At 40.8% G+C, this 19,128-nt stretch overlaps 1 protein-coding gene across 5 annotated transcripts in view; it reads left to right on the forward strand.

Annotated features, from left to right (window-relative positions):
• Window positions 1–19,128, forward strand: part of ZSWIM8 (zinc finger SWIM-type containing 8) — a 111,266-nt gene that overhangs the window by 45,845 nt on the left and 46,293 nt on the right. For all 5 annotated transcript variants that reach the window (XM_061634794.1, XM_061634795.1, XM_061634796.1 and 2 more), the window contains 7 exons: window positions 485–592; window positions 5,058–5,139; window positions 5,472–5,592; window positions 10,602–10,803; window positions 11,116–11,291; window positions 12,146–13,151; window positions 14,136–14,267. In XM_061634794.1, the coding sequence (XP_061490778.1) occupies window positions 485–592; window positions 5,058–5,139; window positions 5,472–5,592; window positions 10,602–10,803; window positions 11,116–11,291; window positions 12,146–13,151; window positions 14,136–14,267 (1,827 nt within the window). The remainder of the gene's footprint in view (window positions 1–484; window positions 593–5,057; window positions 5,140–5,471; window positions 5,593–10,601; window positions 10,804–11,115; window positions 11,292–12,145; window positions 13,152–14,135; window positions 14,268–19,128) is intronic.

A 19,128-nucleotide genomic window follows, 5' to 3' on the forward strand; every position in this document is an offset into this window, starting at 1 on the left:
TCCAGTGAAGTATTTCTGCTAGCACAAGGATTTTGGCTGTGCAATGGAACTTCCCCTCGCTCTTCTCCCTGCATGCCTTCTGAAATCTGTTTTGGAGCAGATTAGAGGAGGGCATGGGGGGTTCAGGGAGAGGAGAGGAAGAAGTTCTATTATGCAAGTGGAAATCCTTGTGCTAGTGGAAGCACTTCGTGGGATACTGCTCTGTGTTTGCAAATACTAACTGTTAGCACAATTAGGCTACAAATGTATGCATGCTTGCCCAGAAGTAAGTGCCACTGAACTCCATGCAACTTCCTTTCATGTAAATATACATTGGAAGAAAGTGTCATCTTTCAACAAAGCCAATTTAAAAAAGTGTATATTTTGAGTACAGTCTGCAGGACATCTTGCTGTGATTCTAAGAGGCATTCTTCGACTGCTTGTTGTTAAGCAGTAAGGTTTAGTTAAAAGTAGTGTTCTACATGTTCTGCCTTTTCTCCTTTAGGCATCTGCGGTGTGTTTGCGAGCACCTGTCTCAGAATCCCTGTCTCGACTGCAGAGAGATCAGCTGCAGAAATTTGCGCAGTACCTCATCAGTGAACTCCCCCAGCAGGTAAATGGAGACAACAGTGGTCCCAAAGAATGCTGCACTCAAATCATACAAATGGGTACACTTTTATTGAATCCTGCTACCTAAATTGCATGTTTAGTAACCTCGAAAACAAGATGAAAAGGTCTTACTAGGCCATGCTTTCAGATACTCTTGTGCCACTTGATGATTTTGGCTCTCGTAAGTGAAATATTAAATGTGTGAGTGCTATACTAACTTTAACAGAGAAAAGCATGATTAAAAGTCTTATGGAGATTTTTAAAAAATTATTAGCAAATTTAATAAAGAAAGAAAAGAGAGAAAAATAATAAAAACAAGATTATTAAAATATATTAATAATAAAACAAATAAAAAGTAATAATACTCATAACCACCATGAGTTCACATTATCGCTATAATAACTATCATTGCATCCATCTTAAGTTAAACATATAACTTAATATAAGCCCTCCAGATGTCTAGATAGATATTCACTAATAGACAAAAAACCTTGTGGTTTAAGAATGTACCTGCAGCCCACAGATATTTCTATCAAACTTTAAAAAGCAGGGAAATTAGGCAGCTATAGTGAATGCACCAGGGGAGCAGGAGACCTGACCCACTCCCTGAGATATTGTACTGCCCTACAAATTTGTCAAAATGCAAACACAATTTGGGTTGGTCTTTCACAGTCCAATCCACTTCCTGTGTAGCTTGGAAGTATTTGGTGATGTGCCTCTGAGCATATGGTGAGTGATGGCAACACCTGCCATCTCCAAAGATGGAGAATTACATTTTTGTATGTTTGCTGGTGTTCTTCTTACTTTGCTTTTCTGTGTTACTGCTGTTTCTACAGAGAATCTAATCTAGAAAATTATATTTCTCTCATTATTCATTGTAGAAATCTGTGTCAGACTATTTTTATTAATTTCAAAGCCTATTAGTGAAAAAATAAGAAATTTCAAAGTTTAGCAGCTGTATCTTGTTCATATGTATATATCCAGAAGAAAAGTGATTAGTAGGAGCCAATCAACCTTTTAAAGGGGTAACTTTAATTAACATGCAAGGTTTAAGATGGGAGAAGCAGCACAGGGACAGCTCCTTGAATAAAACTGTCATCAGAACTAGTGAGCCAACAGTGACAATATATTCCAAAAAGAACTAGATAAACAAATGGAAGATAGGACCAATATTAGTTGTTAGACAGGAAGCTTGGGGTACATCTCCTAACGCTTGCTGTATCCCCAAAATTCTGGGGCCAAGACTGATGGCCTCTAAGCTTGTATTGTTTGTTCTGCTTCCATTATGTTTATAGATAGCTGTTTATATGTAATAGCTCTTCTGTTTTCCTTGAATCTAGTTAGAAAATGTATTACTAAGGTTTAAATTCTTTGGTCACATAATTGGTCATCTGTTCCAAGAATGGGCATTGTCACAGGAGTAAGCTGCGTTATTAAATAAAAGTAACTGCATGAATAAATTGACATATTATTTTTTGTTTTTTTATTATATATATTATATAAACATAAAATAACATAAACTAGAACAGAAGCATAAACAAGGCCATTCTGGGGTGTTATATTAATAGGGCCAAAGGAGGAAGAAAATATATTATGCCATCAGTGTGTCTCGCACAGAAGCAGGTAAAAATGTGCAGATCTCAGTATCAATAGAATATGAGATAAATTCCCACCATATTGTGTAGAAGCACTCTGGTTCTACTGTTCCTCTAGATACCTGTAAATCATGAGTCAATTTCTCCATGATTACCAGATTCTATAGATTTTTATATCACAAAGATAAGTGGAGGACATGAGCAGTGTTCCATACTATTTATTTACTTACATATTTAAAACATTTTAACACCACTCTTCATTTAAAATGATTCCAGGGCGGTTTATCAACTTAAAAGATGAACACATTAAAGCAGCAAGTAAATAGTATAGCTATAAAGCTATGGTTTATGCACTCAGGTGAAGGTGGTGCTGCAGTAGAAACATCTCGTGCTCTTCCTCCTCTATTACACACGGTCTAATATCTACTGGATCCTCTACATGAATGGCCAGTCATGCTGAGGCCAGGTTTGATTTCTCTCCTGTAAAAAAAAGTAAAAATCATGAAGAACTGCATGAATTGTGCCTCTGTTTGATCTGGGAACTCTACCCTGTTTCATTGGACCTGAAGGGTATCTGCATGGTGGAATGAACAAGTTGTGCCATTGTTTCAGTGCCACCTCTGGCTGAAAGTATAAACAGGGCTAAGAAGCAATCTATACTAAGGCAATAAACTCTCATGAACAGCATTTGGGAACAGTGACGTTCTCAAAAGCAGCTTAGATCAGTGCAATGATTCACATACTTTCAATTTAAGCGTGTCTATTCAAAGGTAGCCATTCCTTAGACATATATTATGTCTTGAGTTTTCTGTTGTGATGGCAACCTCTCATGTGGTTAGTTGCTCTCTACCACTTTGATGCTTACAAAGCACAGCTGTGGAAAGATGAGCAAATAGTGGAATGATATATGTACATCACCTGTGGAGTCTTTTAGAGGGCAGAGGAAAGCCTTATTTTGAATTCTGACAGATGTAATAACACAAATAGATGACTCCTGGATCAGGTTATTTTAATGGGCAGGCTCACATGGGGGAGGATAGCCCTAAGAGATGAGGTCTAGGGTTGTTCAGGGTTGTAGAAGTCAATAGCAGCACCTACAGTTGTAGTTAGAAGTTAACCGGCAGCTAGTGGAATTTTTGGAGCACTAAACTCATGATTCCTGCATCAGACAAGAAGTAGACTGGTACATTTTGCATTACCGAAAGTTTCTGAATGTTCTTAAAAGACAACCCTGTATAGAGTGTGTTGCAATAGTTTTATGGTCATAGTTCCAGGGCCTTTCTTAATGAATTTTCTTTTTCTGTGCTATACTTGTTGAGCTGTTAATTTTGCAGAGGGAATCCAACTGTCTTGTGTTACAGTTGTGTGGGTATAGCATATTCCCAACATTCAAGTACAGGTTTCTCCTTCCTGTGGTATGTGATATGCAGATTTTGAGTTGATAGAAGCATGGGAGCATGTCCTAAATAGCAGTGGGATTAGGAGTAGTATGCAAAAGCCTTTTTAATGTTTTTTAAAATGTATTTACCGGTACCTTTTACCAAGGTTTTCAAGGTAGCTAACAACATTTAAATCAGAACACAACCACTCTATTAAAACAAAATGTTAACATTAACCACAATAAAATAATAAAGAAGAAAAGCTGTGGGATAAGGTGGTAGAAAAAAACTGATTGAATCAATAACCCTCCATCAACTACATTACTTTTCTATGTAAGTAAAACCAGTAGGAAAGAGATCTCTTTGAGGTCAGTTGTTATAAATACGGCACAAAAGGTCATATACTGCATTGTTGTGGACTTGATTCTAAAGTCTAGGTTCAGACAAGTAATCTCAGGCCTTGGAATCTAGCCCTGGCCCAAGAGAAGCCGTCTTGAATATCACTATACTATGGCCATTTGGGTGTGCTTGTATCCTACTTTTTTGTTTTTATTATACCTTTACTTTTTAATTTCTAAGGTGGATGATAGCATATTTTTAATGTTATCTCTTTAAAGCAAATATACAACAGCAACAAAATTCAATTAACAGCAGATGAAAAAGGTTTTAAAATCAGAATGCTAAAACCCACATAAACTGCTAATTGCCCAGAAAACAAAATAGTCTTCACCTAGTGCCTAAAAGCTAAGAAATATGGTGCAAGGTGAACATAAAGAAGTGAATTCCATAGTTGACCCACCACCACTGCAGAAAATCTCAAAAGATGGGGAAGGTGGGTCTCACTAGAAGGAGTAAAATCCAGCCAGGTTTATATGGAAGATTGTTGTTGTTCAGATGTATCTTTTTTATTTTATTTATTTATATACCGCTTAACTACAATTGTCTCTAAGTGGTGTACAAGGAATATAATGCAGAGCAAATAAAAGATACCTCAGTCCTAGATAATTTCTTCTTAAATGTTAAAGCCAACAATTTTAATTGTTCGCAAGTGCCGTTGCACCAGTTAACATTCTGGTAATTGTGTTCTGAACCAGTTGAAGTTTCTTTGAAAACTGAGCAAATTGCAGCACCCAGTTAGTTAAATTATGGATATTTCCTCTCTATTAACAAGGAACCTTCCTTTTCTTCTTGGGAACATAAATTATTTCATCCACTACCAGCTGTTGCCTCACATAATGAGTGAAGTTTTCCATTTAAACAAAGCACTATACCATGTAATATTTTTTAAAATTAGTAAAATTATAATATGTATAAATGCAAAGCACACCTTCATAGTACTAATGCTCTATTTAGTTATGCATTAGCAATTTTAGTGGTTTTCTTAACCAGATGGTATACATCGTTTAGGAATTAGATGAAGTACTAGTGAGAAATGTGCTTCTTTTCTAGGAGGCAGCTTTGTTAAATCAACATTAAATATCTTTCTCACACACAGATACTTCCTACTGCTCAGCGCTTACTGGATGAGCTGCTGTCTTCTCAGTCCACTGCCATCAATACTGTATGTGGAGCCCCAGGTAACTATAACAAACTTTTATATGTTAGTCTAAACAATAGTTTTCAAATATGCCACCTGAACTTTACTTTTGAAATGCTAGAGCATTGTGTTCCATGGTTTGTACGGGGGAGAGCACTATAGCAGGAATAATTTATAGAGAATCTTCTTGACGGGTTATGAGTGGTGAGTGGTTATTTTTGAGGGGTTCTTTTAATCCACCGTGTAATACCAGTGGGGTGAGAATGCAGTTATATGAGCTTTCATAAATCCTTGTAATGAAACTTAGGCTCACTGTAGCAGGGAAGATAAAGCATTTCTAGCACCTACAAAATATATCTGTTTTTTCTTAAGATCCCACTGCTGGTCCCTCTGCCTCAGATCAAAGCACCTGGTACTTGGATGAATCTACATTAAGTGATAACATAAAGAAAACCCTTCACAAATTTTGTGGTCCTTCTCCTGTTGTCTTTAGGTAAATTTTCTTTTTCCTTTTTCCTTCACAACTTGTGGTGGTTCACAAAGCCAAACTCAGCCCCTAGCCTTCTATTACGACCTGCCCGTTTCTTGATGACATTCCACTATTTTTGCAGTCTGAGGCAGCAATAAAAAGGTTATTGAGCCTTAGGCTGACAGCTATACATGGCTAATAGGCTATGCTTGAGCAGATTGGTTTAATTTGTACAGGCACACCTTTTGGTTGTGATTTCTCTGAAGGTGGTCAGAAAACTAACTTTCATGGCTTCTTTTCTAAGTTATAAATGTCATTATTAGTATTGCTCTGCCCTGTGTGTTTAACTAAGAATTTGCCTACCCAGTTAGGGCAGCTAATCATAGGGCTATTGATGGTGCACAGTGGCAGATGTTTTCAGAGACCAGTTGCTAAGGCAGTGGTGGGGAATCAACCTGCTGGCCTAGTTAGGCCTGCAAGGCCATTTCCTCCAATCCAAACTAATTAGACCTGCAAGACCATTTCACCTAAACCATTGCCAAAAGAGCTGACTCCTTTTGAAGTTGTCACTTGATGTCATAATGCTAGATGGATGATCTCATCCCCCTGTCAAAGTGGGCTTAGGCTTTGTTTTCCATAAATAGGAGATGCATCATTTCTGGCTGCATGCCTGTCTGAATGCTTTTCCATACAAAAAAAGTTCCTGTACACAGAAAATAGTTAGAACTCTTCTTATACAGTATGAAGTGTCTACCCCCTATATCAAATCCTCCTTATATATATGGGTGCATTCACAGCCCAACCTTCACCATGCAGTCTCAAGGCAACTTACGTATAGCTTAAAACAACAAACAAGCCATGCCTTGCATAACAACACTAAACCATCAATTAGACAATATCAAATAATAAGTCAAACCAACAGCAACGCTATCGAGCACATGATTCTCTGAATTCATCCTCCATCCCTTGCAAAGAGGTATGTCTTGGCTGGTCCTCCCCTGCAAATCTTAACACATGGGTGGGTCTATAGAGAGGAGGCTCTCCTTCAGATATTTGGGGCCCAAGTAGTTTAGGGCTTTCTATGGCTATGTAAGCATCTTGAATCGAACTCAGAAGCACACGGGTAACCAGTGTAGCCATAATACTTGCCTTGGCAGTGCTTAGTCCAGCAGTACCCTGGCCACTTCATTCTGCATGTGTGTTCTGCTAGCTTGGAGGACAGATTGTCCTGGTGAGTTCCTTTTATCCATAGACCTCAAAAGATCTCTCCCCTTCTTTCATGATGAAGAGCCTGGATATAATTATAGATACTGTGCAAGCTAGGGTATTCCAGTTCATGTCCTAGAATCTGTCAGCACTAGCCCTTCAAGTGCTGGGAATGCTGGCTCATTTTCCTGGCCAGGATACTAGTCTCTTGAAAGGATCTGGCATCTTGGGGTAGGCCCTTTTTCTGACTACTGAGGTTTGTTATACCGTCGTACCAGAGATTCCTCATGGCACTAGGTGGTTCACAATTCCAGTGCCTCCAACCCTCAAGCTATCCCTATTGTGTTTGCTACAGAATTATTGCTTTGTGCAAGGAATTCTAGTTTCAGAGCCACCTAGAAAAGCAGTGATAATGCCATCTTGAAGGATTGGGGAGTGTGGTGTGATAATGAAGCCAGCATCATTAATGGGCAAACAGCACTCCTCCTAGCTTGCCTGTGCTTTCAGCACAAGTATCAAGGGGGCCACATCATAATATAGTCAGGCAACATGTCAGCCCTGTTGTATGTGAACAAATAGGTGAATCAGGTCTCTTATCCTATGGAGAAGCCAGCCTCTTATTTGGGGCCCCTCACAACAAAGAAAAGGATAATGTGCAGGCAGACTGAGCAGATGGAACTTGAATCTGGAGGAACAGAGCCTTCTTGCCCACGTCTTTAACCAGGTGGCATCATGCCTCAAAACATACAACACAGTAATCAAACTTCTTCTCATGAATCAGATTCTTTATGGGTTTCTGTCTTTCTGTTTCTCATGAGTGTTCTAGCCAATATCCAGAGGGAATGGCCTGAGAGATCCTCTTCATTGTCCTCTTATGACTGAGATACCCCAGGAGATGCCTTCATCAGTGAGGCTTCTGACCCGTCCTGACCTGCTCATTTAGGGGTCATAGAATCATAGAATAGTAGAGTTGGAAGTGGCCTGTAAGACCATAGAATCCAGGCCCCTGCTCAAAGCAGAAATCCAAGTTAAAGCATACCCGATAGGTGGCTGTCCAGCTGCCTCTTGAATGTCTCCAGTGCTGGAGAGCCCACTACCTCTCTAGTAATTGGTTCCATTGCCGTACCGCTCTAACAGTTAGGAAGTTTTCTTATTGTTGTTCAAAACCATATCTACTCCTGCTCTTTATTTTGAGGCAGAGAGGAAGGGCTAGGAGGCTTAGGTTACTCAGTAGATAGTGTTGAACACCCTAATTGCAGTGAGGAGGGAGTTCACTTTTTGGGTATTTGGACTCTACTTTCCTTATGCTGCCAGGACAAGGGACTTGGTCTCATGGCAGCTCTGTTCCTGACTGTTCTACATTTCTTCCAGTTTTGGCTCTAGGGCTTAACCCTAATGCCCTTTGTGGACTTGGTGGATGACTTAGGCTCTGTCCTATCTTTAGCCAGCAAGTTGCTTTTGAGCTCCTACCACACATACAAAACATTTCCTTAGAGTGGCCTTGCATCTCACCCTCTGGGCGGGGGTGCGTCAGGCAACCTTCTGGAGCCTTAACAGAGGCTTTCCCCCTTCTGCCTATCTCAAGATAGCTATGTGGCCGTTATTTCAGCATACAAGTTCCCTGAGTTGGCAACTTTCTCAGCTCACCCAGCATTCTGCATTTTCCATGAAGATAGGGTGGCCCTTTGACTTCACCCTTCATTTGCCCCAGAAGTCAGTTCTGGCTTCCAATGTAAGCAAGAATTTCTCTTTCTCCCCTAAGCATCTTAGGAGAAAACGTGGTGTTACCCAATGTTAGAATAGATTTATTTATGTTTAATAAGATTTATATATCATTTAATTAACAAAAATCTGTAAGTAATTTACATAAAGCAATATAAAATATTAACAATAAAATACCGATAAAATCTTACTCACTTATTCTAATCATTTATTACAGTGAAAGACCAGCACTAAATTATTAAACCTGTGAAAACATACCCACTTACTACAGGGAAGAAATATACGGTTGCAACATGAAATACTATGACTCTAATAGTATTAGACAAATTCCCCAGAGGCCATAGAAGCCCCGAGAAAATTAACTATTATTATATTTCATCATTACTGGCCTACATGAGACAGCTGATGCACCGATGGGTTCCTATCTGAAAGCAAATATTCTAGATAAAATACATCAGGTCTCCCTGGGAGATAAATCAAACTTTGAAAACAAGTAGACATAACTTTGGTCAAAATATAAATTAAACCAACTGTTTAAAAACATAATAAAATGATATGCCCAAGTAGGCTTGCCTAAACAAAAAAGGTTTTAGCGGACACTGAAAGAAGCCTGCCTAATATTAATATGCCAGGAGTTCTAGAGAGTGGGCCCTGCCACATTGAAGCATTGATTCCTTGCAAGTACAGAATGAACATTTTATGACAGTTGTAAAAGTGCTACTTTGCAGATTGAAGCAGCCAAGTGGGCAGATATGGAGTAAGGCGATCCTGCAAGCAGTTCTTCAGGTGGTGCCCATCCTTATTTGTTACATACAGGGTTAAGAGGAGAAATAGAGTGATCCCCAAAGTCCTTTTTGTTCAGAAGCTTTCAAGTCTTTGAAAAAATCTCCACCTGGGGGACTTGTGGCACACGTGATTAGAGGAGCCCCTACTTCCTGGGCTTTCAGCCAGGACAAGTGCATAGAGAGGGATATAGTCCTCTTCGACTCTAGTCACTCTAGCATCAGTGCTTTTGCATCGGCTGAGGAAGCCATTAAATGAAGGCTGCTTCAGTGCTTTCCGCAGCCTTGAGTCCAAGCAGCAAATATCCACAGCATGTGCAAATGGGGCTCTGCTTCATTAACCCACAGTGTCTTGAATGTGAAATGGTGATTAGGAAGAATGGAGAATTTGCTGACTTATGAATTCCTCTTCTATGTGTTCATCAGACGGAGATCCAATACTTGCCCACCAAATAATGATTTGATGCAGCAAACTGAAACCAGGTCAAATGATTGGGCTTGGTTTAATCCAATGACTTCCAAAAAGTATTCTAGCAAACTCTGTAGTCCCCTGGAAATTTATCAGGAATTCTTAAATGAAGAATTATTAGTAGTATCAGCAAGCGTAACAGCAAGGCAGCTTGTGCATTTCTACTGGTCTTTTCCAGCAAGGCATACCCACCTTGGGACATTTTGTTATTCTAAGACGCACTATTAATTCTCTTGGAGACATATGAGGCCTAATAGGTCTGTTCATTAAAGCTCAGTTTGTGGTAGGATCATTAAAGGCCATGATCTACAGAAAGCAAAATACTTTATACATCTTTAGTTATCTTTGATAAATAAGATTCTTAATGTAATACAAGCAAACTTTTTCACCCAAGAAAGCTATTTATAGCTATAGCACAAGTAACTGTAATCCAACTTTATCCAATACAACCTAGTCCAATTAAAATTATAGCATGTTTTGGTTTGCCTCTTAATTCAGCAGCATCAACGTAGCTGCAATGTCAAACAATATTTTCTCTTTAGTTGGAATTGGTGTAAATGGTGTAACTTGTCATAAGAGTGCCATGGGGTTAGAGTGATGGACCTGGTAGATATGGGTTCATATATGACCAACCATAGATGTGATGGCTGGCTTCTGGTATCTATTTCTGTCACTTACTCATTTGTAAAAATGGGAATAATAGTGTCCGGCCTCTCATTATTGGGCAGAAGGATGGAGATAATGAAAGGCTATAAAACTTTTCTACATTTAGAATTACAGAAACTGTTGTCCTACTTCTGCATGTTATCTTGATGTTTTTCCTTCCAACCTCTACCCTTTGTCAAAATTTGTAGTGATGTGAACTCCATGTACCTCTCCTCCACGGAGCCCCCAGCTGCTGCTGAATGGGCCTGTCTCTTGCGCCCTCTGAGAGGGCGAGAACCTGAGGGCATCTGGAACTTACTTTCTATTGTTCGGGAGATGTTCAAGAGACGGGATACGAATGCGGCACCGCTTTTAGAAATTCTGACAGACCAGTGTCTGACCTATGAACAGGTACTATTTTATATTTTTATTTTAGTCATTTATACCCTAATTTATTAAAAAATTTCAAGGATTCAAATTTTCAGCTTACAAAAATGATTTGATTCACAGTGTGTGTGGGAGAGGAAGGTCCTGGTGACTATGCCAGAAGTCTAGGGGGACGTTAAAGGATGTGTGGTAGTAGATTTCTTGGCCCTTTTATGAACATCCTGCAGAAACCACTGCAGTATTATTTTTAGGGTGGATGCTTTTTAATAAGGCAAAGTACTTCCTTTGATGTCTGTTAACGATGAAATCTGACATGCCTGCATCCTTTCCTTACAGATAACTGGCTGGTGGTACAGTGTAAGGACATCTGCATCCCATAGTAGTGCAAGTGGGCACACTGGCCGTAGCAATGGCCAGTCAGAAGTGGCTGCTCATGCTTGTGCAAGCATGTGTGATGAGATGGTGGTTCTCTGGAGGCTTGCTGTTTTGGATCCGACCATCAGCCCTCATCGGTAGGCAGTGGGATTGGATAGCCCTTAATGAAGCTGTAAAATGTTCCATCTTAAGAACTGACCCACTAATGGATGTTTATCCTTTTGTTTGAAATGTCTATACCCTGCTCCTCTTATATGCTTGAAATAGTGATATACCCAAAACATGGGGGGGGGAGAGTGGGGGGGGGGGAGAATTGCCATCAGAACTTGCTTGCCATGTTCCCATTGTAACCTGTGCTCTTTTGGCCTTGTTCTACATTATAACCCTCTAAACCTCTGATAGATAGTGAGGATGGATGATATTTGTTTAACACATTTTGGTTTTTGCTGCCAAGAAAAGAGTTTATATTAAAATATAAAGGAGGGGCCAATTTGTGATTCTAGTTAAAAGCACAATCTCACTTGGACCCCTCCAGTTACCAAATTATCAGAGGATGGTTGTGGACATTGTTTACAACTCTCGACATTACTTCAGTGTTGTATGGGAAAGCACATGTGTTATCAGTATCTTTTATTAAAAGATGTGATGTAGCAGGGCTGGGAAAGACTCCTGAGACTTTGGAGAGTTACTTTAAGGCAAAGTAGACAATATTGGACAAGATTGTCTAATGGTCTGACTGTGCATGAGACAGCTTCATATGTTCATATGGGCTATGACAATCTGAGGCTATATACTGCTGAATATAAATGGAATCAAGAGTATTAAGAAATCTGAATTGATGGTGCAACCTCATCAGTAGCAAAAGTGATGAAGGAAAATTTACAAGAGGAATCTGAATGTAGTATTTTGGTCAGGGAACAAACAATGAATCTGGAGTTTTGCTTGTAGCTCATCTATGCCACTTACGTGTTCTTCTCTTCTGTGATGCCAGGCGAAGGGACTTGTGCACGCAGCTAAAGCAATGGCAATTGAAGGTAATAGACAATGTAAAAAGAGGACAGCACAAAAAATCCCTTGAGAAGCTGTTTCAAGGGTTCAAGCCAGCTGTGGAAGCTTGCTACTTCAACTGGGAGGAGGCCTATCCCATCCCAGGCATTACTTACAGCAGTGCTGACAAGAAGAACTCCTTTTGTTGGGTGAAGGCCATCCAGCAGAGAAACTCTCGGTCACAATGTGGAGAAACCATCAGTGAAGCAGGGAGAGCTCATGGGCTGGATATTTCAGGGACATGCTTGCAGCTAGGGGACCGGTCATGCCCTGCCTCTCAGGAGCCTGCTGTCCGCCCCAAAGAACTCATTGGGAAGCGGAAAGTTGTGTCTGAAGGCCCCCAGCGGGTTCTGAGAAGACTTTCAGCAGAAGGTGATAAAGCTGTATACAAAACAGCTGTGAACAAGGGCAAGCTTCCAGTGGGAAAGAACTTGGCCAGTAAGCATAGTGGGAAGCGTCGTATGAGCAGTGAGGACAGCTCTCTAGAACCAGACATGGCTGAATCGACTTTAGATGACAGCAGTTTGGCTCTTGGTGCAGAGGCCAGCAACACATTTAGTTTCACAGACAGTCCCTCGAGCAGAAGTTACAGGGATGCCTTTGAGGATGATGGTGGAGTGTACTTCTCGGAGACAACTGAGCCCACCCTCAGGAGCAGTCCCTCCTCCAAGAAAAACCCAAAGGACCCAGTGGGGGAAACGGGTAGTGGAGATGATGATATCCCTTGCCCTGATGAAAGTACTGGTGGGGTGATTTTGAAGCCAAAAGAAGTGGGGGAGAATGGTGCTGCTGGAGGAGGAGGAGAAGAGGAAGAGGACGACTATCAGGTGTACTATCTGAATCCCCAGGAAGTGGCTAAAGAAGAAGATGACAAGGCTGAGGGAGGGGTAGAAGAAGATCAAGACGTATTTGCTGGGATACAGCCCTTGGAGCAGGAAAACCGCATGGAGGTAAGGAGTGCATGTTTTTAAAATCATTCACAAAAGACAGTGGTTCTCCCCCCCCCCCTCTTTCTTGTGGCTTCTGCAAATCAGTATGACTTCAGGGGAGTACCAAAAACTTACATTCTATTAGAGCCATGGGATAGGGACTATAAAGCCAAGAGGAAATGTTGGACAATTTAAGATCTATGTGTTGATTACTGATTGTTTTTCTGTGCTTCCAAATATTTACTTGTCACATTCCGTCTTGGAAAAAAGAGGATATGGTTTAGCTGTGTTTCATCTTATAATAATAAGGAGCATTTATGTAGAACTTGTTGTTTTTGCATACATTTTGCATATGTTATCTCAGTACTCCTTACAGCACCTCTGTAATGTAGATTAATATTATAGGGAAGGCCCATAGCTCAGCAGTAGAGCACACAGATTGCATGCAAAAGGTCCTGGATTCAGTCCCTAGCATCTTTACTTAATAGTGAATCATAGGTAGCAGGGCTGGGAAATACTTCTGCTTGAGGCCTTAGAACTGATGCAAGTCAGATTAGCTAGACAGTACTGGACTTGATGGACCAGTGGTGTTCTGTCATATGTTGCTGTTGTATTGCGAGTATGAGGCTGAGAATGGTGACATGGCCAAAGTCACTAATGAGGTCACAGCTGGAGTGGGAAATTCTGTGGCTCATTGTCTTAGCCACTGTGTTAACAGTTCTCTATGCCCATAGCAGTAGCTGTACCTGAGGCCTTCACTACTTTGTTATTTGTAGAATTTCTTTCCTCCTTTATTCCCCCACAGGCCATAGTAGGAATGCAACTTAGGTCAGTGCAGGAAAGAAAGAAATAACCCCTAGGTTGGGTCTCAGGGACTAAAATATATTGTGAAAAATCCTGCCCAAGGTAAGATTGTTGAGTTATTAGCCCCAAATCTAAACTCTGTATTGATGTTCAGGGAAAGCAAGGACTGGATCTCTTCTGTCTGCAACCCTTCTTTTACAGATCCTCTTTGCTTGTGCAGAAGCCTTGTATGCACATGGTTACAGCAATGAAGCATGTCACCTCACAGTTGAACTCGCCAAGGACTTGTTGGCCAACCCTCCTGATCTCAAAGTGGAGCAGCCCCCAACCAAGGTACAAGAGCTGATATGGGAGCTGTTTCGGTGGCAGGGGAAGTGTTGAACCAAAAAGCAGGACAGAAATGCTTTCTGTTTCAGAGTTATACTTTGCTGTGGACAAGTTAGCATAATATTGCCTAGAGTCCATGGTTATTTTCTTTGACCTCTCTGGTCTGCCTTTTAGAAAAAAATTTGTAAAAGTAAATCTCAATTCTGTAACATTTTTTGTTGACATATACATTTTTTGTTGACATATACATTTTTTGTTGACATATACACTCTTACTGAATTTCCCTTTGGTATTGGAGATTTCACTAGATATTGAATACCTGTTTTCAGATCATAAGGCCTAGAAACGTGTTCATCAAAAAGAGAGTTGGTTCTCAGGATCCTGAATTCTGTATCTAATCACATTTGTTTCTAATTGTATGATGTACTCCACCCTAAATTCCAAGTAGTCATCATTTTGATGCTTCCCATAGTGGAATTGTTTCTTGTAGATGAACCTTTGCAAAACAGCTGGATGAATTCATCAATTGCCTCAGTTTTCATTGCTGGAAGTATTGGCTATGTATTCATGCCTCAGCTGCATGGAAAGGTCCTCTGAAATCAAGGAGACAATATAAATTTCTAGGGCTGGTTGACAAGTCACCAGGTTGGGTGAAATTACTGATCTCCTAATTAAAAATAATGCAATTTGTCTTTTAAATCAGCCTCTTTAATGAGGTTGGAAAAGTTCAGCAGCACAGTGTATGTAGTACTGAGTTTTTAAAGAGCTGAGCCAGAAAATTACAAGCTAGTTAGCCTAATGCCTTTTCCTGGATAAACTGAGGAAAAACGTTATTAAAGAGCCATACGGACATATAAGTCTAGCTGAGGAAGGATCAGTGAGGCTTCTGTAAAGGGACAAGATAGTACAGTGTGGGCTGTATGATACTGCTGTTAGGAAGGTTAGGAAGGTGGTTGAACAGCCATACCCAGTGAGTGCTCATTAATGGCTTTGCATCAAGCTGAAGGGACCTCGAGAGGAGTGCCACAAGGCTCTTTCCTTGGCCCTGTGCTATTGAACATTTTTATAAATGACTCGGATGAGGGCATAAAGGGGATGCTTATAAAATTTGCAGATGTCATGAAGCAGGGTGGGAGACCTAACACCATAGAAAACAGAATCAAGATTCAAAAGGATCTTGACAAGCTGGAAACACTAGGCTTAAATCAACAAGATAAAATTCAACAGAGATACAGTGCCTTGCAAAAGTAATCAGACCTCTGATCAATACTTTCATATTACTGAATTACAAATGGTACATTGCAATTTCATTCTGTGTGATATTTTATTTTGAAACACTGAAACTTGGAATCAGTTATTACAAGGTGACATTGGTTGGGACATGTTTTGTAAGAAACATAAAAAACGGAAACATGTTGCTTTCATAAGTATTCAGCCTCCACACACTAATACTTGGTAGAGCCACCTTTTGCTGCAATAACAGCTTTAAGTCTTCTGGGGTAGGTATGTACCAGCTTTTGCACACAGTGTCAGAGGGATTTTGGCCCATTCTTCTTGGCAGATTCGCTCCAGGTCATATAGATTTGTTGGACATCGCTTGTGGACTGCGATTTTCAAAGAGCACCACAGATTCTTAATGGGATTGAGATCAGGACTTTAACTGGGCCATTGTAGGACATTCACCTTTTTGTTCTAGAGCCACTCCAATGTTGCTTTGGCCTTGTGCTTGGGATCATTGTCCTGCTGAAAAGTGAATTTCCTCCCAAGCTTCAGTTTTTTAGTGGACTGAAGCAGATTCTCTTGCAGTATTTCCCTGTATTTTGCTCCATCCATTCTTCTTTTGATTTTTAGTCTCTGCTGATGAGAAGCATCCCCACAGCATGATGCTGTCACCACCATACTTCATGGTAGGGATGGTGTGTCTTTAGGGCATGGGCAGTGTTAGGTTTGCATGACACACAGCGCTTTGAGTTTTGGCCAAAAAGCTCTATCTTGGTCTCATATGACCACAGACCTTTTTCCACATCTCAGCTGGGGCACTCTCATGCTTTCTGGCAAACTCCAGATGTGCTTTCAGATGGTACTTTTTGAGTAACGGCTTCTTTCTTGCCACCCTCCCTTACAGGCCAGTGTTATGCAGAGCTTTTGATATGGTTGACAGGTGCACCATTACTCCACTCCCAGCCACTGAACTCTGTAGGTCTTTCAAAGTGATTGTTGGCCTCTCTGTGGCTTCTCTCACAAGTCTCCTTGTTTGAGCACTGAGTTTTGAGGGACGGCCTTTTCTTGGCAGTGCCTGGGTGATGTGATGCAGCTTCCATTTCCTGATCATTGATCCAGCTGTGCTCACTGGGATATCCAAACACTTGGATATTATTTTGTACCCTTTTCCTAATCTGTGCATTTGTATTACATTATCTTTCAGTTCTGTAGAATGCTCTTTGGTCTTCATTTTCCTTCATATCCACAGCCTGACCAACGATCCTTCAGCAGTGGGGTTTTTGTCCAGACAAGGTGACAGCAACTTGAATGGTTCACAGGTGGAGGCCAATGGTAAGGTAATTTGTGTTCTTGATAGTGCAGTTCCTTTCATCTGTGTAAACTGGGAGCTTCCACAGCGCAGGGGTTGAATACTTATGCAAGCAACGTGTTTCAGTTTTTTATGTTTCTTACAGACATTTCCCAACATGAAACCAATGTCACCTTACAATGATTGATTTTGAGTTGTGTTTCAAAATACAATATCATGCAAAACAAAATTACAATGTACCATTTGTAATTCAGTAATATGAGAGCATTGGTCAGGGGTCTGATTACTTTTGCAAGGCACTGTAAATATAACATTCTGACTTTAGGTGAAGACCTGGCTTGGCAGCAGTACAGTATGAATAGCATTTAGGTGTCTGAGCATGAGCCAGCAGTGTGATGTGACTCCTTTAATAATTAAAAAAAAAAGCTATTGCTGTCTTAAAGTGCATTATCACAAGCATTGTGTCCTGATCACAAGAAGTAATAGTTCCACTGTATTCTGCACGTGCAGGCCGCATCTAGAGTATAGTGTCCAGCTCAAGGCACCACATTTTAACAAGGACATTTGACCAGCTGGATCTTGTTCAGAGGAGGGTGACCAGATGGTGAGCAGTCTAGAAACGAAGGCTTTCAGAAATTGTTGAAAGAGCTGGGTAGGTTTAGCTTAGAGAAAAGAAGATGGGGGGAGGGGCATCATAATGGTCATATTGGAATGGTTGTTAAGAAGAAGATGGAACAGACTTGTTCTCTGTTGATCCAAAGGGCAGGACCAGTCCCAATATGTGGACATTGCAGGAAAGCAGATTTCAGCTAAACATTATGAGAAATATTTAAATCAGAGGTTTCTTAACCTGTGGTCCTTGGACTCCTAGGGGGTCTGTGAATTGGGCGCAAAAAATGTATTTCCAATGCAATAAAACAAATTTTATTTATTTATGGTGGTCCATAGCTACATCAGATTCTCAAAGAGAAAAATGGAAATGGACTGCCTTCAAGTCGATTCTGACTTATGGCGACCCTATGAATAGGGTTTTCATGGTAAGCAGTATTCAGAGGTGGTTTACCATTTGCCTTCCTCTGAGGCTGAGAGGCAGTGACTGGCCCAAGGACTGTTACTCAAAAAAGGTAAACCACTAAACTAAATAATAAGAGTTGTTCAGTGGTGGAAATTTGGGGAGGTGGTGGCTCTCCTTTGTTTGATGGTATTTAAGCAGCAGCTGGATAACCGTCCGTCTGTGCTGTAGTTACATCCTGCTTTGTAGAAGCTGCATTGTGTAGGGGTTGGACTACCTTCTGACTCTGATATTATGATCCTAGTCTTGCTTCTCTAATCTTTTATGATTGTTGTATGTATCTGCAAGCATGCAGATATTTGGGCTTCCAAAAAGCTTTCAACAAAGTCCATTAGCAAAGGGTCTTGAATAAACCTAGTAGTTCTGAAATACAGTGATATGGGCTGCATGCAATAAAGTCATCCCATTCACACAAGGACTTCACTTGTGCAGTAGAACCTCCCCCTCCCTCTCCTTGCCCTGCACATCCCTGCAAATCTCCTCCGGAGAGTTGGGGGACCCTCAGACCAGATTTGAGGGGCGCGTGGGAGGAGGGGAGGTTCCATGGCATAAACAGAAATCTTTGCTTGAATGGGAAACTTTGTTGGGTATGATCCTGTACCAGTACCTTATTAAAGAACAGGAAATAGAGAGTAGGAGTAACAGAGAGCTCTTGCAGTGGAATAAGCAATTGGTTCCTCCCAAGTTCTGCATTGGGACTGTTGCTATTTTCCACAGGTAGCCTGCCATCAAGCAGGATGTGTCATGGACCACTGGCCCCACAAGGCACGGAGACCATGCTTCAGACCCAATTCCCACCCTTAGGGCAATTGTTCTGGAACCCAAACACCAAATTCCCCTTGTCAAGGCTGTGCAAACTAACACCAACCCTGCAAGGTAGGCTGCCACCACCCCTTCACTGGTTCAGCTCAGAGCTAGGGGAACTCTGAGCCCAGAAAATAGGTAAACCAAGGTCCTATAGGACAAGAGCCAAGCTTACACTCCTTGTCAAGAAACCTCTGGTAAAACCCCACAAATTAGAATTAGGCTTAACTCCTTTTCCCTTTGGCAGTCGCGTAGCTGAAAGGTCAAGGTGCTGAATTCAGAACCACCCTTACCCCCAATGAACACACCAGGTTAAATAGAAATAGCTTTATTCAAAAATATAAGTGCACATTAAAATATAGCAGCAAAACAATTCTTCAAAACCACACACCCAATCAGGGGTTTAGGTACACATAAGAGAGTTCATTCACACAACAAGAAAAATAATAACCTAACTAACG

The sequence above is a fragment of the Rhineura floridana genome, chromosome 7, assembly GCF_030035675.1.
Source record: "Rhineura floridana isolate rRhiFlo1 chromosome 7, rRhiFlo1.hap2, whole genome shotgun sequence".
NCBI classification, from domain to species: domain Eukaryota; kingdom Metazoa; phylum Chordata; class Lepidosauria; order Squamata; family Rhineuridae; genus Rhineura; species Rhineura floridana.